At 47.6% G+C, this 22,543-nt stretch overlaps 1 protein-coding gene across 1 annotated transcript in view; it reads left to right on the top strand.

Moving 5' to 3' along the window:
- The window catches only part of vopp1b (VOPP1 WW domain binding protein b), a 109,826-nt gene that overhangs the window by 49,682 nt on the left and 37,601 nt on the right, over positions 1-22,543 (top strand). Inside the window, exon 2 of the mRNA XM_072508799.1 lies at positions 20,687-20,745. Within this exon, the coding sequence (XP_072364900.1) occupies positions 20,687-20,745 (59 nt within the window). The remainder of the gene's footprint in view (positions 1-20,686; positions 20,746-22,543) is intronic.

Genomic DNA, 22,543 nt, shown 5'->3' on the forward strand with positions numbered 1-22,543 from the left:
ATGATTTAATTTTCCATTACATTTGAGCGAGAGAGGAGTAGGTCTGAGGCTATGATTTTAAACTGAAATAAGGGCACGTGAGGGCATGAAAGCTGAGCTGGCTAAAGTGAATTGGCAAATTAGATTAAGGGATAGGTCAATAGGGATAAAGGGGAAATTTCAGATTACACAGAATAGGTGCATTCCAAAGGGACAGGACCACCATACATGGGTAACTAGAAAGGTTATAGCTAGTATCGAACTTAAATAAAAAGCATAAAATTGCAAAAACAGGTGGCCGAGCAGAAATAAAAAGCATAAAACTGTGCAAAGATAGGTGGCAGAGCAGACGATGGTACAGAATGTAAGGAACAACAAAGTATGACAAAAAGATTTATAAGGAAGAGGAATGAGAGAGAGGAATTTTAAAACGGATAGTGAGTTTTTATACATATTTTTAAGAAGAAAAATATGTTGGTCCTATAGAAACTGAGTTTGGAGAATTGATTTTTTTAGAAAATCATTTACGGGATGTAGGCATCGCTGGTTAGGCCAGCATTTCTTGCTCATCCCTAGTTACCCTTCAGAAGGTGGTGGGATGCCTTCTTGAGCCCCTGCAGTCCCTGAAGTGTAGGTACATCTACAATGCTGATAGGGAGTTATAGGACTTTGACCCAGCGACAGTGAAGGAACGGCGATATAATTCCAAGTCTGGGTGGAGTGACTTGGAGGGGAACCTCCAGGTGGTGGGGTTCGCAGGTATCTGCTGCTCTTGTCTTTCTAGGTGGTAGTGGTTGTGGGTTTGGAAGTTGCTGCCTAAGGACCCTTGGCGCGTTTCTACAGCGTGTCTTATAGATGGTACACACAGCTGCCGCTGTTTGTCGGTGGTGGAGGGATTGAATGTTTGTGGAAAAGGGGTAGCAATCAAGCAGGTTGCTTTGTCCTTGATGGTGTCGAGCTTCTAGAGTGTTGTTGGAGCTGCACTCCTCCAGGCAAATGGAGAATATGTCATCATACTCGTGACTTGTGCCCTGTAGATGATGGACAGGCTTTGAGTCAGGAGATGAGTTACTCGTTGTAGGATTCCTAGCCTTTGATCTGCTCTGATAGCCACTGTATTAATATGGCTAGTCCAGTTTAATTCCTGATCAATGGTAACCCTCAGGATGTTGATTGTGGAGGATTCCGCAATGGTAATGCCATTGAATATCCAGGGACGATGGTTAGATCCTCTTTTGTAGCAGACGGTCATTGTCTGGCACTTGTGTGGCATGAATGTAACTTGTCACTTGTCAGCCCAAGCCTGAATATTGTCTATGTCTTGCTGCATTTGAAGATGGGCTGCTCCATCATCTGAGGAACTGCAAATGGTGCTGAACATTGTGCAGTCATCTACGATCATCCCCACTTCTGACCTGGTGATGGAAGGCAGGTATTTGATGAAGCAGCTGAAAATGATTGGGCCTAGGACATCACTTCAGGAGTTCCTCAGTGTAGTGTATGGAGCTGAGGTGATTGACCGTTAACCACCTCAACCATCTTCCTTTTGTGCCAGGTATGACTCCAACCAGCAGAGAGTTCCCCCCATGATTTCCATTGACTCCAGTTTTGCTAGGGTTCCTTGATGCCATACTCAGTCAAATGTTCCTTGATGTCAATGGCAGTCACTCTTGCCTCACTTCTGTAGTGCAGCTCTTTTGTCCATGTTTGAACCAAGGCTGTAGTGAGGTCAAGCGCTGGTGACCCTGGCAGATTCCAAACTGAACTTCCGTGAGCAAGTTATTGCTGAGTAAGTGCCGTTTGATAGAACTGTTGATGACCCTTTCCATCACTTTGCTGATGATGGAGAATAAGCCGATAGGGCGGTAATTGGCTAGGTTGGATTTGTCCAGGTTCTTGTGTACAGGATACACCTGGTTAACTTTCCACATTGCTGGCTATATGCCAGTGTTGCAGCTGCACTGGAACAGCTTGGCTAGGGGTGCAGCAAGTTCTGGAGCACAAGTCTTCAGTACTATATCCAGAATATTGTCAGGGCCCATAGCCTTTGCAGTATCCAGTGCTTTTAGCTGTTTCTTGATATCATGTGGGGTGAATTGTGTTGGCCGAAGACTGACATCTGATGCTGGAGATCTCCAGAGGAAATAGCGATGGATCATCTACTGGGCACTTCTGGCTGAAGATTGTTGCGAATGCGGGCAGCACGGTAGCACAAGTGGATAGCACTGTGGCTTCAACGCCAGGGTCCCAGGCTCGATTCCCCGTTCTCCCCGTGTCTGCGTGGGTTTCCTCCGGGTGCTCTGGTTTCCTCCCACAGTCCAAAGATGTGCAGGTTAGGTGGATTGGCCATGCTAAATTGCCCTTAGTGTCCCAAAAGGTTAGGAGGGGTTATTGGGTAAGGGAGATAGGGTGGAAGTGAGGGCTTATGTGGGTCGGTGCATACTCGATGGGCCGAATGGCCTCCTTCTGCATTGTATGTTCTATGCTTCAGCCTTATCGTTTGGAAATGGAAAGCAAAGAGATGGCAAACGAAATTGAACAGGTATTTCGCATCAGTCTTCACTATAGAGGATACAGTAGGTGCTGGTTTAGCTCACTTGGCTAGACAGCTGGTTTATGATACAGAATGAGGCCAGCGGCATGGGTTCAATTCACGTACCGGCTAAGGTTATTCAATTTTGCACTCTCCACCCTGTCACTTGCCTTAGGTGTGGTGATCCTCGGGCTAAATCACCACCAGTCAGCCCTCCCCCTCAAAGAAGAAAGCAGCCTTTGGTCATCTGGCACTATGGCGACTTTACTATAGAGGATAGGAGTAACATCCCAGAAGCAGCAATAAACCAGGAAATGGAAGGCAGGGAGGGAAGAACTCTGGAAAATTACAATCATCAGAGAAATGGTACTGAGTAATTTTGGGGGAGTTGCAGGCTGATAAGAGCCTGGGTCTTGATGGACATGATCCTAGAGTTTTAAAAGAAATGTCTTGTGGGATAGTTGATGCATTGATTTTAATTTACCATAAATTCCCTAGATTTGGGGAAGGTCTCATTAGATTGAAAGATAGCAAATGTCACTCCATTATTCAAAAAGGGAAGGAGACAGAAAGCAGGAAACGGCAAACCAGTTAGCTTAATATCTGTTGGGAGAATGTGAGAATCTATTATTGAAGAAGTTATAGCAGAGCATTTGGATAAATTCAACATGGCTTTGTGAGAGGGAAATCGTGTTTAACCAACTTATTGGAGTTATTTGAGGAAGTAACATATGCTGTGGTAAAGGGGAACCAGTGCATTTACTGTACTTGGATTTCCAGAAGGCATTTGATAACGTGCCACATCAAAGGTTATTGCAGAAAATGAAAACTGGGATACCATATTGGTATGATTGAAGATTGTCTGGCTGGGGAGCAGAGAATAGGCACATTAATCCATTTCAAGTTGGCAAGATGTTGTGTCACAGGGATAAGTATTGGGACCTCACCGGTTTACAATTCATAGAAATGACTTGATGAAGGGATGAGATGGTTACCAAATTTGCAGGTGACTCAAAGATAGGTAGGAAAGTAAGTTTGGAGAGGACATAATGTGAAATTGTCCATTTTGGCACAAAGGAAAAAGAAGCATATTATCTAAATGGTAAGGGACTGCAGAGCTCTTGAGATGCAAAGGGATCAGTGTCTAAATGCATGATTCGCAAAATGCTAGTATGCAGTGTGGAACAAACATGAATACACCATGCAGGTACTTATTCGGAAAGAGAATACAATGTTATCACTTTTTTGTGTGGGGAATTGAATACAAAAGGTAGAGTGGCTAAGCTTCAGTTCTACAGGGCACTAGTGAGACCACTTTTGGAATACTGTGTACAGTATTGGACACCTTATTTAAGGAAGGATGCTAATGTGTTTGAAGCAATTCAGAGATGATTTACCAGACTAATAGCTGGAATGGGTGGGTCGTCTTGAGGAAAAGTTGGACAGGCTAGGCTTGTATCTGCTGGAATTTAGGAGAGTAAGAGGCAACTTGATTGAAACATGTAAGATCCTGAGGGGTCTTGACAGGTGGATGTGGAGAGAATGTTTCTTCTTGCGGGGAGATTCGAGAATTAGGGGTCACTGTTTAAAAATAAGGGGTCATCCATTTAAAACTGAGATGAGGACAATTTTTTTCCTGCGGGTCATGAATCTTTGGAACTCTCTTCCTGAAAAGATGGTAGAAGGAGTCTTTGAATATTCTGAGTTTATAAGCTCAGCATGAATCGGTGCCTGTCAGGAGGAAAGGGGGAAAATGGGAAAAGATAAGTAGCAGATTGTTCTAGGATCACATTTGTCTTTATGTGAAAGGTTTTGTTCATTCTCAGCCTAGCCTTTGGAAAGGACACCATTTTTAAAGAAATGGCTATTAGCATTGTAGCTGTGTAGCCATTTGTTTCATCAACTCCCCCCTTGCGCCACAGCAAGCTGCCTTTCACCTGAGGAAGGAGCTACACTCCGAAAGCGAGTGATTCGCAACAAACCTGTTGGACTTTAACCTGGTATTGTAAGACTTCTGACTGCCCACCCCAGTCCAACGCCGGCATCTCCACATTTTGCATAGAATTTACAGTGCAGAAGGAGGCCATTCGGCCCATCGAGTCTGCACCGGCTCTTGGAAAGAGCACCCTACCCAAGGTCAACACCTCCACCCTATCCCCATAACCCAGTAACCCCACCCAACACTAAGGGCAATTTTGGACACTAATGGCAATTTAGCATGGCCAATCCACCTAACCTGCACATCTTTGGACTGTGGGAGGAAACCGGAGCATCCGGAGGAAACCCACGCACACACGGGGAGGATGTGCAGACAGTGACCCAAGCCGGAATTGAACCTGGGACCCTGGAGCTGTGAAGCAATTGTGCTATCCACAATGCTACCGTGCTGCCCCTTCATGCCTTATATCAGGCATGGGCTTCCGCTGTAGGGGCAGCACGGTAGCACAGTAGTTAGCACTGTTGCTTCACAGTGCCAGAGTCCCGGGTCCGATTCCCGTTTGGGTCACTGTCTGTGCGGAGTCTGCACGTTCTCTCCGCGTCTGTGTTGGTTTCCTCCGGGTCCTCCAGTTTTCTCTCAAGTCCCGAAAGATGTGCTTGTTAGGTGAATTGGACATTCTGAATTCTCCCTCCGTGTACCCGAACAAGCCCCGGAATGTGGCGACTAGAGGATTTTCACAGTAACTTCATTGCAGTGTTAATGTAAGCCTACTTATGACACTAATAAAGATTATTATAATAGCACAACGTAAGCAAATGTCCATCAAACCAGAGTCTAAACAGTTGTCCTCGCTCATCACCACTAATACTGATCTTATTGGCTTTGCAGCCGTCGGCCATTAATATTGCTGAAGTTCGTAAAGTAGCAAAAATAATTTGTGTAGAATTGTCTACATCGAGGATAGGGGTCAAAGTCCAAGGTACAAACTGCACCTTTGGATAAATGCCAGTCTTCCAAGGTCTGCCATTTCTGATTCCAGTTCTTCAAGAACTAGAACATGCAGGAAGACAGGACTAATTGCTCAGAATGTATGGTGTCACATTTTGTGTCTGAAAACTTGTATTTAAGTAACAAAGGAAGCTAGTTTTTATTCTATTCTCTCATGCTATGCCATCCACCCTATACTAGCTGAGCGTTTGTTAGGCTGAAAATGTTCTAAATCCATTGCGAATACACTGTAATCGATTTCCTTTGTTTTCACTCCCCCCCCCCCAATTTGTGGTTTCTCTTTACTTGGTGCCAAGACTGCCTAGATTCCAACGCACCATATTGAGGATAAAAAAATTTTTTCACGCTATCTATACCTGTCTGGTTTGCAATTTTAGTCCTAATTACTGTTTACCATAATTCACACCGTCTAAAGCAGACACCTGCAAGTTTAGCACTCGAGCACTGATTAGACAATTTTTGTGGACCTACTTCTGAGCTCTACTCACTCACACCTAACGTGGGGTGGGATTCTCCATCCCGCTACACCGGTTTTCTGGTGTGGCACTCCCGCCGGCAGTGGGATTCTCCGTGCCACCAGCTGACCAATGGGGTTTCCCATTGTGGGCAACTCCACAGCATTGCGAAATCCCTGGGCATGGGTGTGTTGCTGGTGCAATGGGGAATCCAGCCCGAGGAGTGTGCTGGCCGACAAACGGGCACATTTAAGGATGGTTTAAGCACCGAATGAGAAGGGTGCATTAAGTTTTGACAAGTCACTGTTAGCTCTAGTGGAGGAGCCCAGAGGTGGAGATGGTTGACGGCGTTAAATTCCTAGGTGTGCGCTTCACCAACAATCTGTCCTGGTCCTCCCATGTTGACACTACGACCAAGGAAGCACAACAGCGCCTAAATGTCCTCAGGAAACTTAAGGAAAGTTGGCATGTCCACATCGATTCTTACCAATTTTCACAGATGGACCATAGAAAGCATCCTATCTGGCTGCATCACAGCCTAGAATGGCAACTGCTTGGCCCAAGACCGTAAGAAACTACAGAGAGTTGTGAACACCGCCCAGTCCATCACGCAAACCCGCCTCCCATCCTTGACTCTGTCTACACCTCCCACTGCCTTGGGAAGGTGGGCTGCATAATCAAAGACCCCTCCTGCCCGGGTTATTCTCTCTTCCAACCTCTTCCATCGGGCAGTAGATGCAAAAGTCTGAGAACGTGTACTTACAGATTCAAAAACAGCTTCTTCCCTGCTGTTCCCAGATCCTGAATGCCTCTCTTATGGACTGAACTGATCTCCTCACGCACCTTCTCTACCTAGCACTATCCATATGCTTCACCTGATGCCTCTGCCTATGTATTTGCATTGTGTTTTTGTATGTCCTATGTTTTTTCATGTATGGAATGATTTGCCTGGACTGTACGCAAAACAATACTTTTCACTGTACTTCTGTACACATGACAAATTAAATCAAATTTAACCTGGAGAGCAGGCTGCAGTAGATCTGGTAATGTGCATTGAGACCGGATTCATTAATGACTTCATAGTGAAGGTGCCCCTAGGTAGCAGTGACCATAATATAACTGAATTTCACATTCTGCAAACGGATATATATAGAGATAGGTTAGTGAGTGGTGAGAAATTTGGCAGATGGTGTATAATGTGGGATGTGAACTTGTCCACTCTGGCAAGAAGAATAGAAAAGCAGCACATTATTTAAATGGAGAGATTGTGGGGCTCTTGAGGTACAAGAGGTGTCCTGGTACATGAATCACAAAAGGTTAGTATGCAGGTACAAGTGATTAGGAAGGCAAATGGAATGTTGTTGTTTATTGCACAGGGGAATAGAATATAAAAGTAGAGATGTTTTGCTATAGTTGTACAGGGTGTTTGTGAGACTGCATCTGAAGTACTGCCAAGTTGTTGTCTCCTTATTTAAGAAAGCTATAAATGCATTAGAAGCAGTTCCGAGAAGGCTTACTCAGCTGATACCTGGGATGGGGGCTGGACCTGTATTCATTGGAGCTTTGAAGATTGAGAGGTGATCTTATTAAAGGGTGGCATGTTAGCATTGTTGCTTCACAACGCCAGGGACCCAGGTTTGATTCCCGCTTGGGTCACTGTCTGTGGGGAGTCTGCACGCTTTCCCCATGTCTGCGTGTGGTTTCTCCGGGTTGTTGCTCGTTTTAGCCTTAGTTTATTTGCTCTAATTCTGTCACCTTTGCTCTTGAGTCGCCAGGTATCTTTCTGATACCGCCAAGTGGTTCAAGTCCGAGTAATGATTAATAATCCAACACACCGCTTAGTAAGAGTTAAATCAACGCTCATTTATTATATACAGCAATTAATACTTATACAATAATTCTACTTCTAAACTATTTCCTACCACTAACAGGCCAATACTCAACTTTGGAAATGGCCCACCAGGTCAGGGAAAGGAATGGCCTTTCGAATGGGCTCTGAGCCTGCGGGATTCAAAAGCTGGTACAGGCCGATAGTCAGGAGTGTCTATCTGGTAGCAATCGTTGGAGTAAAACTTACGTTCTCTTGCAGAAGGGTCTCGAAGGGTGCGGAGAGGAGAAGAAGGGTCGAGTTGAACTTGGCCCCTATTCTTATAGTCCCCAGGTGCTTCCCGCCTCTCGGGGCGGACCTTGTACCTGGTTCCAAGTGATTAGACTTGATCCCAATCACTTGGTTCGATAGTCTCCAATACTGGAGCGATTCCTTGATCGAGGGGTGGTCGTTTACCTTTCTTTGTGTCAGCTCCTGCTGGCGCCGAAAGGTCTGGGTCGGCTTTGAGTTGTTAATTTGTAGCAATTGTTCCCGGGGATGGCTGATTACTATGCAGATGGCTGGGGTGTTGTGATGTTGATGGCTGCAGGTATCGGTCTGGACTGACTTCCCCAGAGGCGAATACACTGTTTTACCTGCAGCTGTCTGTTTGAGTCCAGTTGGCTGATTTTCCCATCAGCCTCTTCCGTTTGCCATTTTAGATCGGGGTTTGGCCATTCTAATCGGGAGTCAGCCATTTTACATGGCTACAGGGTGCTTTGATTTCCTCCCACAAGTCCCAGACAAATATGCTTGTTAGGTGAATTGGACATTCTGAATTCTCCCTTGGTGTACCCGAACAGGCGCCATAGTGTGGCAACTAGGGACTTTTCACAGGAACCTCATTACAGTGTTAATGTAAGCCTACTTATGACACTAACAAAGATTATTATTATAAAACATGTAAGATTCTGAGAGGACTTGACAGACTGGATGCTGAAGGGATATTTCTCCTTTTGGGAGAGAGTGGAACTTGGCGGGGGGACAGTTTAAAAATGAGGAATCTCCCATTTATGGCAGATGAGAAAAATCCTTTCTCTGGGAATTGAGGCAGGGTCAATTAATATTTTTAAAGGTGAAATGGGAAGAAATTCATGGTTAATAAGGAAATCCAAGATTATCGGGGGTCAGCATAATGTGGAGTTGAAGCCACAATCCAATCAGCCATGATCTTATTGAATGGCAAAACATACTTAAGGGGCTGAATTGTCTACTCCTAATTCGTATGTTCCTATGGAAAGGGAACATTTCTTTAAGGTAGTAAATTTGTTAGATTTTTATATTTATATTTTTCTTTTCTGCTCTTTTGGTCTCTAGCCCTCTTAATCCACCCTTTCACCAAAACATTTTGCATTGATATCACACCTTTAATCAAAGTTTCAGAGCGTCATTAAACAAAATTTGGTATCGAACAACATATGGAAATAATAGGATGTAATCAAAATCTTGGTCAGAGTAGCTGGTTTTGTTGAGGCCTTTAAGGTAGAGTTTGAGGAGAAAATTGCTTGGGGTTTAGACAGCTGAAGGCACGACTGTAATTGGAATGATTAAAATTGGCATTCTATTTTTCTAAGACCTATTGGCATTATAATCAGTTCGCACTTAGAATTTTAGAACTAAAAGATGGGAAAAGGTCTTGATTCATGCTATGAGGTGCAAAATTTGGGCTATGTTTTGAACCTCCTCATTCATACAGATACACATATTAGGCAATAAGTATTGCTTATTGGGAATAACATTTACTTTGGTTTAGAAATATCTCATTTTAATCAAAGTCAATTGCTTAAAAGTTTACAAGTACAACCCTTATTGCTCATAATTGATGCCTCTAATGTTTTAACCAAGGAATGTAAAGGGAATTTACAAATGCAGGCAAGAGACATGGTTGAGGTATTAAACTTTGCATCCTTCTTTACCTTGGAGGTAGTTGCTACACAGGCCATGGTGACAGACGAGGAAACTAAGGGTACAAAATTGATGGAAATGTTGAACAGGGCAGTATTTTCAAAGTTTTTTTTCCCCAGCCGGCCGCCCCTCCCCCCGCCCACCAACCACCGTTTTCACTTACCTTTAATGTGACAGGTGAGCCTGCTTGGTCCCTAAGGTTCACAGGAGGAGAGGAATGTGCATATCAGGTGCTGAGTTCAGCCAATTCCTTTTGTGCCGTCTTCATTTTTATGAGGAATGGAAAATCCAACCTTGCACATGTAGGTGATTGTGAAGGGAAAAGCAACAAAATGCTGGAATAGACCTTCAAAAAGGACATCAACAAGTTAGCGGAGTGGGTTGATAGTTGGCAGATGAAGTTCAATGTGCAGAAATGGCATGTGATGCGTTTTGGTCAGAGGAACATGGAGACAATATAAAATAAGGGATAAAATTCTTGAGGGGCTGCTGGAGCAGGGTCTATATGTGCATATATCATTGAAGATGGCAGGACAGGTGGAGAGAGTAGTTAATAAAGTGTGCAGTATCCTGGGGTTTATTAAGAGGGGCATAACACACAAGTGCAAGGAGGTTATGCTGAACTTAAACAAAACACTAGTTAGACCTCAACTGGAGTATTGTGTGCAGTTCTCGGCACCACACTATAGGAAAGATGTGAATGCATTGGAGAGAGTGCAGAAGACGTTTACAAGAATGGTTCCAGAGATGAGAAATTTGAGCTGGGAAGGTAGATTGGAGAGATTGGGATGGTTCTCCTTTGAGAGAAGAAGGCTCAGAGCAGCTTTGATAGAGATGTTCAAAATCATGACCGTGCTGGACAGAATACATAATGGGAAACTATTCCTGTTTGTAAAAGGATGAAGAACGAGAGGGCAGAGATTTAAAGTGATTTGCAACAGAAGCAAACATGATGTGAGAAAAAACTTCTTCGCCGCAAGTGGTTCGGGTCTGGAATGCACTGCATAGAAGTATGGTGGAGGCGGGTTCAATCGATGATTGCACAAGCAAGGGTACAGAACAAAGGCAATGGAATGACACTAAGCTATAATGCTCATTTTGCGAGCTGGTGCAGACACAATGAGCTGACAGGCCATACGATGTAGAAGCAGAAGTAGGCCATTTGGCCCATCGATTCTGCTCCACCATTCAATGAGATCTTGACTGATCTGATATGATACTCAACTCTACCTGCCTTATTCCCATAACCCATGATTCTCTTGCTGATTAATATCTGGCTATGTCAGCCTTGAACGACCCAGCCCCTCTTGCTCACTGCGATAAAGGATTCTACAGATTCACTTCCCTCAGAAAATAAATTTCTCAGGGGAGGCATGTGGCACAGTGGTTAGCACCTGGGACTGCTGCGCTGAGGACCCGGGTTCGAATCCCAGCCCTGGGTCATTGTCCGTGTGGTGTTTGCATGTTCTCCCCATGTCTGCGTGGGTTTCACCCGCACAACTCAAAGATGTGTAGGTTAGGTAGATTGGCCATGCTAAATTTCCCCTTAATTGGAGAAAAAAATAATTGGGTATTTTAAAAAAAAAAAAAAAAAAAAAAAAATTTTTAAATTATCTTCTCTGCCTTAAGTGGGTGGCCCCTTACCCTGTGATTATCCCCTCTGGTCCTAGACTCTCCCATAAGGCGAAATGACCACTTGGCAATGACCCAGCCAAGCCCCCTGAGAATCCAAAAGTCTGAATAAGGACACCCCTCATTCTTCTGAACAAATGGGTACAGGCTCAACCTACTCAATCTCTCCTCTGAAGAAAATCCTTCCTCCATACCTGGGATCAACCTAGTGAACCTTTTCTGGACTGCCTCCAATGCCAGTCTATCTTTCCTTAGATAAAGGCAGCAAAACTGTTCATGGTGTTCCAGATGTGGTCTAACCAGTGCCTTGTATAGTTTCAGCAAGACTTCCCTGTTTTTATACTTGATTCCTTTTGAAATAAAGGTCAACATTCCATTTGCCTTCCCTGTTACCTGCTGAACTTGCATTTTAGCTTTTAGTGATTTATATACGAGGGCCCCCAAATCCCTCTGAGCTGTAGCTTTCTGCAGTCTTTCTCCATTTAAATAATATTCAGCTTTTATTCTTCCTACCAAAGTGCATAACTTCACATTTCCCTACATCATATTCCATCTGCGAAGTTTTTTGCCTACTCACTTAACCTGTCTATATCCCTCTGTAGACTGTCATCCTCACCACTTGCCTTCACACCTAATTTTGTGTCATCTGCAAACTTGGTAATAGTGCATTTACTTACCTCATCCAAATCATTAATATATATTTTAAATAACTATGGCCCCAGTACTGATCCCTGTGGCACTCCACTAGTTACAGGTTGCCATCCTGAAAATGGCCCTCTTATCCCAACTCTGTCTTCTATTAGTTAGCCAATCCTCTATCCATGCTAATTTACTGCCCCCAACACCATGGGCTCCTAGTAAGTAGTCTTTTGTGCGGTACCTTATTGAGCGCTTTTTGGAAATCCAAGGATATTACATCTACTGGTTCCCCTTTATCTATCCTGGCCGTTACCACCTCAAATATTCTAAAAATTTGTCAGGCATGATTTCCCCTTCTTGAAGCCATGCTGACTCTGCTTGATTATATTATTCATTTCTAAATGCTCTGCTATTCCTATCCTTTATAATGGACTCTCAACATTTTCCCAATGACAGATGTTCCTTAAGCACTGTAACAATTCTGTGAACCAGTGTCCATAAGACATAGGAGCAGAATTAGGTCACTTGGCCCATCGAGTCTGCTCCATCATTCAATCCTGGCTGATATTTTTCTCATCCCCATTCTCCTGCCTTCTCCCCATAATCCCTGATCCCCTTATTAATCAAGAACCTATCTATCTCTGTCTTTTTTGGGGGAAAATATATTTATTAAAGTTTTTTAAACAAAATAAAACAATTTTTTCCTCTTACAAACAATGAACCCCCCCCCCCCCGTAACAAAATAACGCAAAATCGCCCTGAGCACGATATATACATGGTAAGGTGAAATATTTACAAAGCTTTATACACTGGCTCTTGCCCGTTCGTGCCAGTTTCCTCCACCCTCCATATTATCCCCCGCTCGTCCGTCCCCTCAAACAATCTCTCGTTCCCCCCCCCCCCCCCCCCCCCCCCCCCCCCCAACCCAGGGTTGCTGCTGCTGACCGACCTTCCTCTAACACTCCGCGAGGTAGTCTAGGAACGGTTGCCACCGCCTGTAGAACCCCTGCGCAGACCCCCTTAAGGCAAACTTAATCCTTTCAAACTTTATGAACCCAGCCATGTCGTTAGTCCAGGCCTCCAGGCTGGGGGGCTTCGCCTCCTTCCACATTAGCAAGATCCTTCGCCGGGCTACTAGGGACGCAAAGGCCAGAATGCCGGCCTCTTTCGCCTCCTGCACTCCCGGCTCGTCCACTACTCCAAATATTGCTAGCCCCCAGCTTGGCTTGACCCGGACTTTCACCACCCTGAGATATTGCTCCTGCCACTCCTCTCCAGAACCCCTCCAGTGCCGGGCATGACCAAAACATATGGACATGGTTCGGCGGATTCCCTGAACACCTTCCACATCTGCCCTCTACCCCAAAGAACCTACTCAACCTCGCCCCCGTCAAGTGCGCTCTGTGAACCACCTTAAATTGTATCAGGCTGAGCCTGGCACATGAGGAGGAGGAATTGACCCTACCCAGGGCATCAGCCCACAAACCTTCCTCGATCTCCTCCCCCAACTCCTCCTCCCATTTACCCTTCAACTCTTCTGCTAGCGCTTCCCCCTCTTCTTTCATCTCTTGGTGTATTGCCGAAACCTTGCTCTCCCCGACCCTTACATCCGAGATCACCCTGTCTTGAGTTTCCTGTGTCGGGAGCAGCGGGAACTCCCTGACCTGTCGCCTCACAAAAGCCCTCGCCTGCATATATCTGAATGCATTTCCAGGGGGTAACTCAAACTTCTCCAGTGCCCCTAGGCTTGCAAATGTCTCGTCGATGAACAGTTTCCCCCATTCTTCTGATCCCCACCCGGTGCCAGCCCTGGAACCCCCCCCCCCCCCGTCCATCTTCCCCGGGACAAACCGGTGGTTACCCCTAATCGGGGACCACACCGAGGCTCCCACTGCACCCCTATGCTGTGTCCACTGGCCCCAGATCCTTAACGTTGCTGCCATCACCGGGCTCGTGGTGTACTTTGATGGCGAGAGCGGCAACGGCGCCGTCACCAGCGCCCCCAAGCTCGTTCCTTTGCAGGACGCCATCTCCATCCTCTTCCATGCCTCCCCCTCCATAACCCACTTACGGATCATCGCCACGTTTGCTGCCCAGTAGTAGCTCCCTAGGTTTGGCAGCGCCAGCCCTCCTCGGTCCCTACTGCGCTCCAAGTACCCTTTCCTTATCCCCTGAGTTTTGTTCGCCCACACAAACCCCATAATACTCCTACCTACTCTCTTGAAAAAGCCTTTGGTAATCACGATGGGGAGGCACTGGAACACAAACAAAAACCTCGGAAGGATCACCATTTTTACCGACTGCACTCTACCCGCCAACGAGAGCGGCAACATGTCCCATCTTTTGAAGTCCACCTCCATTTGGTCCACCAACCTCGTCAGATTCAGTTTGTGTAGGGCCCCCCTGCTCCTGGCTATCTGGATCCCTAGATACCGAAAACTCCCCTCCGCCCTCCTCAGCGGTAGGTCCCCTATCCCTCTTGCTTGGTCCCTTGCATGTAGTGCAAAAAGCTCGCTCTTCCCTACATTGAGCTTATAGCCCGAGAACTCCCCAAACTCCCTCAAAGTCTGCATGACCTCCACCATCCCCTCCGTTGGGTCCGCCACATACAACAGCAGGCCGTCCGCGTATAGCGACACCCGATGCTCCCCCCCCCCCCCCCCCCGCGGACCACCCCCCTCCATTTATTAGACTCCCTCAGTGATATGGCCAAGGGTTCGATCGCCAATGCAAACAACAGGGGGGACAAAGGGCACCCCTGCCTCGTTCCTCGGTACAGCCGAAAGTACTCTGACCTCCGCCGGTTTGTCACCACACTCGCCATCGGGGCACTGTAAAGGAGCTTAACCCAGCTAATAAACCCTCCCCCGAACCCGAACCTACGCAACACCTCCCAGAGGTACTCCCACTCCACTCGGTCAAAGGCCTTTTCCGCGTCCATGGCTGCCACTATCTCCGTCTCTCCCTCCTCCGATGGCACCATTCTCACATTTAAGAGCCGCCGCACATTCGTATTTAATTGCCTGCCCTTTACAAATCCCGTCTGGTCCTCATGTATCACCCCCGGGACACAGTCCTCAATCCTCTTAGCCAGCACTTTTGCCAATAGCTTAGCATCCACATTTAGGAGCGAAATCGGCCTGTACGATCCACATTGCAGTGGGTCCTTGTCTCGCTTCAGGATCAAGGAAATTGTCGCCTCTGACATTGTCGGGGGCAGGGACCCCTCCTCTCTTGCCTCGTTAAAGGTCCTCACTAGTAACGGGGCCAACAGGTCCGCATACTTTCTATAAAACTCCACCGGGAACCTGTTCGGCCCCGGGGCCTTCCCCGCCTGCATGCTCCCCAAACCCTTACTCAGCTCCTCCAACCCGATTGGTGCCCCCAAAGCAGCCACCTCTTGGTCCTCCACCCTCGGGAACCGCAGTTGGTCCAGGAATCTTCCCATCCCGTCTTCTCCCCCTGGGGGCTGGGATCTGTACAGCTCTTCGTAGAAGGCCTTAAATACCTTATTTATTTCCGTTGCACTCTGGACCATAGCTCCCCCACCATCTTTGACTCCCCCTATTTCCCTCTCTGCTGCCCTCTTACGGAGCTGGTGTGCCAGCATCCGACTGGCCTTTTCCCCGTACTCGTAGGTCGCCCCCTGCGCCTTCCTCCACTGTGCCTCCGCCTTCCCTGTGGTCAACAGCTCAAACTCCATCTGGAGCCATCGCCTTTCCCCAAGTAATCTTTCCTCCGGGGCCTCTGCGTATCTCCTGTCCACTCGCAAAATCTCCCCCACTAACCTCTCCCTTTCCATTCCCTCTGTCTTCTCCCTATGAGCCCTGATGGAGATCAGCTCTCCCCTGATCACCGCCTTCAACGCCTCCCATACCACCCCCACTCGCACCTCCCCGTTGTCGTTGGCCTCCAAGTACCTTTCAATACACCCCCTTACCTTACCACACACCACCTCATCTGCCAGCAGTCCCACATCCATCCGCCACAACGAGTGTTGGTCCCTCTCCTCTCCCAGCCCCACTTCCATCCAGTGCGGGGCATGGTCTGAAACGGCTATGGCCGAATACTCCGTCCCCTCCACCCTCTGGATGAGCGCCCTGCCCAGCACAAAGAAGTCTATCCAGGAGTATGCCTTGTGCACGTGGGAGAAGAAAGAAAATTCCCTGGCCTGCGGTCTTGCGAACCTCCATGGGTCCACTCTCCCCATCTGGTCCATAAACCCACTGAGCACCCTGGCCGCCGCCGGCCTCTTTCCCGTCCTTGATCTGGAGCGGTCTAGTGCTGGGTCCAGCACTGTGTTGAAGTCCCCTCCCATTATCAGTCCTCCTACCTCCGGGATGCGCCCCAACATGCGCTTTATAAATCCAGCATCATCCCAGTTCGGGGCGTATACATTTACCAACACCACCCACGTCCCTTGCAACCTACCACTCACCATCACATATCTCCCTCCATTGTCCGCTACGATAGTCTTGGCCTCAAATGACACATGTTTTCCCACCAGAATTGCCACCCTCTGTTTTTCGCGTCCAGTCCCGAGTGAAATACCTGTCCTACCCATCCCCTTCTTAACCTAACCTGGTCCGCCACCTTCAGGTGTGTCTCTTGGAGCATAGCCACGTCTACCTCCAGTCCCTTCAAGTGCGCGAACACTCGAGCCCTCTTCACCGGTCATCTTGTTTTTTCGCGCCCGTTCTCCTCTTTTCTCCAAAGCCGCTTTTTTGATCGCCCCACTCCTGGTCCACTGCATTCAGCACTGGCGGTCCCTCACTGTTTCCTTCCCACACCGGGAATTGCCGTAAAAGTGCCGCTGTAGCTCCGTAAAAGGGCCTAAAAGTCCGTTATCGGCGGGAGCTGCCAACCTTGCGACCTATCTAGGCATAGCCGCAACCGGAAGTCCTCCAGACCCAGAGTCCTTAACTGTTCCTCATACGACAAGCTCTTCATTCCAGGGACCATTCTTGTGAACCTCCTCTGGACTCCAAAGCCAGCACATTCTTCCTTAGATATGGGGCCCAAAACCGCTCTCAATACTCGATATGGGGTCTGACCAGAGCCTTCTACAACCTCAGAATTACATCCCTGCTCTTGTATTCTACCCCTCTCGACATGAATGTGAACATTATATTTGCCTTCCTAACTGTCGTCTGAACCTGCATGTTAACCTTAAGAGAATCGTGAACAAGGACTCCCAAGTCCCTTTGTGCTTCTGATTTCCCAAGCATTTCCCCATTCAAAAAATAGTCTGTGCCTCCATTCCTCCTTCCAAAGTGCATAACCTCACACTTTTCCACGTTGTATTCCATCTACCACTTCTTTGCCCACTCTCCTAGCCTGTCCAAATCCTGCTGCAGCCTCCCTGCTTCCTCAGTACTACCTGTCCCTCTACGGATCTTTGTATCATCTGAAAATTTAGCAATAGTGGCTTCAGTTCCTTCTTTCAGATCATTAATGCAAATTGTGAAAAGTTGTGGTCCCAGCACTGACCCCTGAGGCACACCACGAGTCACTGGCTGCCATCCTGCAAAAAGACCCGTTCATCCCCACTCTCTGCCTTCTGCCTGTCAGCCAATCCTCTATTCATGCCAGGATCTTACCCGTAACACCATGGGCTCTTAACGTATTTAACAATCTCCTGTGCGGCACCTTGTCAAAGGCCTTCTTGAAATCTAAATGAATCACATCCACTGATTCTCCTTTGTCTAATTTCCTTGTTACCACCTCGAAGAACTCGACAGATTTGTCAGACATGACCTCCCTTTGACAAAGCCGTGCTGACTCAGTCCCATTTTATCATGCACTTCCAAGTATTCCGCGATCTCATCTTTAATAATGGACCAAAGTCAGGATAACCGGCCTATAATTTACCATCTTCTGCCTCCCTCCCTTCTTAAACAGGGCTGTTACGTTAGCCACTTTCCAGTCGTCTGGGACCCTTCCTGCCTCCAGTGATTCCTGAAAGATCACCACTAATGCCTCCACAATCTCCTCTGTATCTCTTTTAGATCCCTGGGGTGTAGTCTATGCGGGCCAGGTGATTTATCCACCTTCAGACCTTTCAGTTTCCCCGGAGCCTTCTCCTTAGTGATAGCCACTGCACTCACCTCTGCCCCCTGATTCTCCTGGAGCTCTGGCATACCACTGGTGTCTTCCACCGTGAAGACTGATGCAAAGTAACTATTCAGTTCGTCTGCCATTTCTTTGTTTCCTCTTATTACTTCTCCAGCCACATTTTCCAGTGGTTCAATGTCTATTTTTGCATCTTATCTTTTATGTATTGAAAAAAAACTATTCCTATCTTATCTTGTATTACTAGCTAGCTTGCACTCATATTTCATCTTGTCCTCCTTGTTGCTTTTTTAGTTTTCCTCTGCTTGCTTTCAAAGGCTTCTCAATCCTCTGGCTTGTCACTAATTCTCGCCACTTTGTATGTTTTTTCTTTTGCTTTTATGCTGTCCTTGACTTCCCTCGTCAACCATGGATGCTTTGTCCTCCCCTTAGCATGTTTCCTCCTAATCATTGGCTCTGCCATTGAGGGGGAAAAATTCTCAGCAAATCTATCATTGCCAAGGATGCTGATTTATAGTTTACATAGAAAAATATACAGAATGCAGTATTAAATCCTGAAAATACTCTCGGGGGGGGCGGGGGGGGCGGGCGGGGGGGGGGGGGGGGGTGGGGGGGGGGGGGGGGCGGGGGGGGGGGGGCGGGTGGGGGGGGGGGGGGGGGGCGGGGGGGGGGGGGCGGGAGTGAAAATGCAATTTGATTTATTTAGTCACAACAAACCAAAAAAGCAATGGTCTTGCCAGATAGGTATGGGGCGCAATTCTCCCATCGGGAGACTAAGTCCCGATGCCGGAGTGAAAACTGGTGTGTTCCACTCCGGCGTCGGAGGCCGCTCCCAGCCCCCTATTTTCCTTCCCCCGGGGGGCTAGTAGCAGCGTTGCGTCATTTATGCGCGCCGGGCCTTGGCGCCGCGTAAAAGACGCGGCCGGCGCTGCGTAAATGACGTCAACCGCGCATGCGCGGGTTGGCCGGCCTAACCCGCGCATGTGTGGTTGCTGTCCTCCCCGAGGCCGCCCTGCAAGAAGATGTCGGATGGATCTTGCGGGGCGGTGGAGGAAAGGAGGTCCTCCTTCAGAGAGGCAGGCCCCGCTGATCGGTGGGCACCGAACGCGGGCCAGACCCCTTTGGAGGCTGCCCCCGGTGCAGGAATCCACCCCCCCCACACACACACAGGCTGCGCTGTTCCCGCTGGCAGCCACCAGGTGTGGACGGCGCCGGCGGGAAGCCGTCGTGTTGGGCAGGCAGCTCGGCCCATCCGGGCTGGAGGATCGCCGCTCGCCTGTTACAAACGGCGAGCGGCGATTCTCCCAGCAGCCAGCCGTGATTCTCGCCACGCCGGTCTGGGGAGGGTGTGGGAGAATCGCGTGCGGGTGCCGGGGCGGCGTGGTGGGACTCGTGCGGCGCCCCAGCGATTCTCCCACCCGGCGTGGGGCGGGGAGAATTCCGCCCATGATCTGTGTAAGCAGATTTTTTAAAAAGTGAGAAGCAAGTGGGAGAGAAAAGGCAAGGCCTGGGTCAAAAGCTGGATGTGGGGTTGGGACAATAGGAGACGAGAGTCAGGACACTCCTACAAACATATTTGAGAAAGAAAAAAAGCACAAACATGGAACTACTAACGATGCATTTGAAAACAATCCAGTGAAGGTGCCTATGTTTGGATAATCGTTCAATTACAACTACTCATGGAATCATAGAATTTACAGCAGAAGGAGGCCATTGAGCCTAACGAGTCTGCACAGGCCCTTGGAAAGAGCACCCCACTTAAGCCCACACCTCCACCCTATCCCTGTAACCCAGTAACCCCACCTAAAGGTTTTTGAACACTTAAGGGCAATTTAGCATGGCCAATCCACCTAATCTGCAGATTTTTGGAATGTGGGAGGAAACCGGAGCACCTGGAGGAAACCCACGCAGGCAATGGGAGAACATGCAGACTCCACACAGACAGTGACCCAAGCCAGGAATCAAACCTGGGACCCTGGAGCTGTGAAGCAACAGTGCTAACTACTGTGCTACCATGCCGCTACTAATGGGAGATCATTGAGATTAAACAAATCCCTATCGTGGTTTCAAAGTAAAAAGAATGGTGGCCAAAGTGCTGAGCTTGCAGATAAACCGGGGTGCCCCCTGACATTTTTACTTTTGAAGCATTGCAATGTGTGCTGCTGGAATTGGTGAGGAGAGTCCTGTAAATAGAATGAAATATCTTCACAGCAAATGTATCCTGGACATTGAATAGACTGTTTGAAATTATCTAACTACGAAATAAATCTTTTTAAAACATTAGCCACAAGCAGTATTTCGTATGTAGATAATTTCAAACGGTCTATTCAAATGTCCAAGGTATATTTTTTTTCTGGCAAGCTTTGAACTACTGTTATCACCTGATCAGTGGAGTATTTAATATGGTCCTACTGAATCCTCCGATGTCCAGTGGGAACATGAACAAAGTTTATAGTAGGATGGTAGCTAAACTTAAATGAAATCTGTAGTGGTAAATAAAAACTGGGAACCTCTTAATCTAGCTCCGTAGAAAAACTATTTGTTGTGTTAAATCATAGGTTTTAATGATTAAGTGAATGTGCTTCTATGATTAATGACTGACGAACACTACCCGGCAGGGTCTAAGTTAACCATGATATTTTTATTATTTCCTCTAGAGTGCAGCAGCCAAAAGGTACTGCTGGTATGTGGATGCTGGATATCCCACTTATTTTATGTAAGTACTCTCGGTAGCTTAATGCATGTTTGAAAGCACAAGACCTATTTTACTGTGCTAAAGCTGCAAAGTGCAAAACTCTCATGCACAATGTGAAGAGATCAACGTCAGAACAGCCTGCTGCAATTAATTTGCACCTTATCTGCTCGAAAATTTTCACATGTTGATAACTTCCCTTGCCTTAAAACTTAATACATTTCTACCTTTTCCCAGTTCTGATGAAAGGTAATTAATCTGAAATGTTAGCTCCTTCATTCTCCATAGATACTGTCTGAATGATTGCATTTTCTGGTTTTATTTCCGATTTCTAGCATGTGCAATATTTTGCTGTTGTATTAGAACACATTTACATTCAAGGCAAGGAAATAGGAACATGAAATAGGAGTCAGCCCATTTAGCCTCTTATGTTTGTACTACTGCATTCAAGAGATCATTGCCGACCTGTGATCGAGCTCCATATATCTGTCTTTGCCCCATATCCCTTAAATACTTTTGGCAAACAAGCTATTAATCTTAGTTTTTAAATTATCGATTAATCTAGTATCAACTGATTGGCTGAGCGACCTGCCCAACAAGACATGTTCCCACCGGCGCCATCCACACCTGGTCGCTGCCGGCAGGAACAGCACGGGAACGCTGGGGGTGTGGCCTGTGGGGGGGGGGGGTTTCCTGCACCAGGGGGGGGACTCCAAAGGGGTCTGGCTCGCGATTGGTGCCCACCGATCGGCGGGCCAGCCTCTCTGAAGGAGGACCTCCTTTCCTCTGCTGCCCTGCAAGATCCGTCCGACACCATTCTTGCGGGGTGGCTGTGGGGAGGACGGCAACCGTGCATGCGTGGGTTGGTGCCGGTCAACCTGCGCATGCGCGGATGACGTCATTTAAGCGGCGCCAAGGCCCGGCACGTGTAAATGACGTGGCGCCGCTCCTAGCCCCCCGCGGGCGGGAGAATAGTGGGCTGGGAACAGCCTCTGACTGAAACACTCCGGTTTTCACTCCGGCGTCGGCACTTAGTCTCCCGATGGGAGAATTGCACCCCTAGTCTCCCCAGTGAGCAGAAACTGGCTGACAATCTATCTTGTATTCCCCTTCATAGAATTTACACTGCAGGCCCATCGAGTCTGCACTAGTCCTTAGCAAGGGCACCCTACTTAAGCCCATGCCTCCACCCTATCCCCATAACCCAGTAACCCCACCTAACCTTTGGACACTAAGGGGCAATTTAGCATGGTCAATCCACCTAACCTGCACATTTTTGGAATGTGGGAGGAAACTGGAGCACCCGGAGGAAACTCGCGCTGACACGGGGAGAAAGTGTAAACTGCACACGGACAGTTACCTGAGGCTGGAATTGAACTGGGTCCCTGGAGCTGTGAGGCAGCAGTGCTAACCACTGTGCCACCGTGCCACCCTTCATATCAAAAACTTTAATCAAATTACCGATTAACCTTTTAGGTTCCACAGAATACAATTTAAACCTTGGAATCCAGAGTGCATAGTTCTGCTATGTGTATGCTGCACACTGAGCTCAATACATCCTTCCTAAGGTATGGAGTCCAGAACCAGGGCTTTGTATAGCTGAAGCATAACTTTGACACCATTGTATCCTAATTCTCTACATATAAAAGCCGGCATTCTATTAACCTTTCTGATGGTAGCACAGTGGTAAGCACTGTTGCTTCACAGCACCAGGGTCCACGATTCGGGAATCCTGGCTTGGGTCACTCTGTGTGGGGTCTGCACGTTCTCCCCGTGCCTGCATGGGTTTCCTCTGGGTGCTCCGGCTTCCTCCCACAAGTCC

Source organism: Scyliorhinus torazame, chromosome 6, assembly GCF_047496885.1.
Source record: "Scyliorhinus torazame isolate Kashiwa2021f chromosome 6, sScyTor2.1, whole genome shotgun sequence".
In the NCBI taxonomy this organism is placed as follows: domain Eukaryota; kingdom Metazoa; phylum Chordata; class Chondrichthyes; order Carcharhiniformes; family Scyliorhinidae; genus Scyliorhinus; species Scyliorhinus torazame.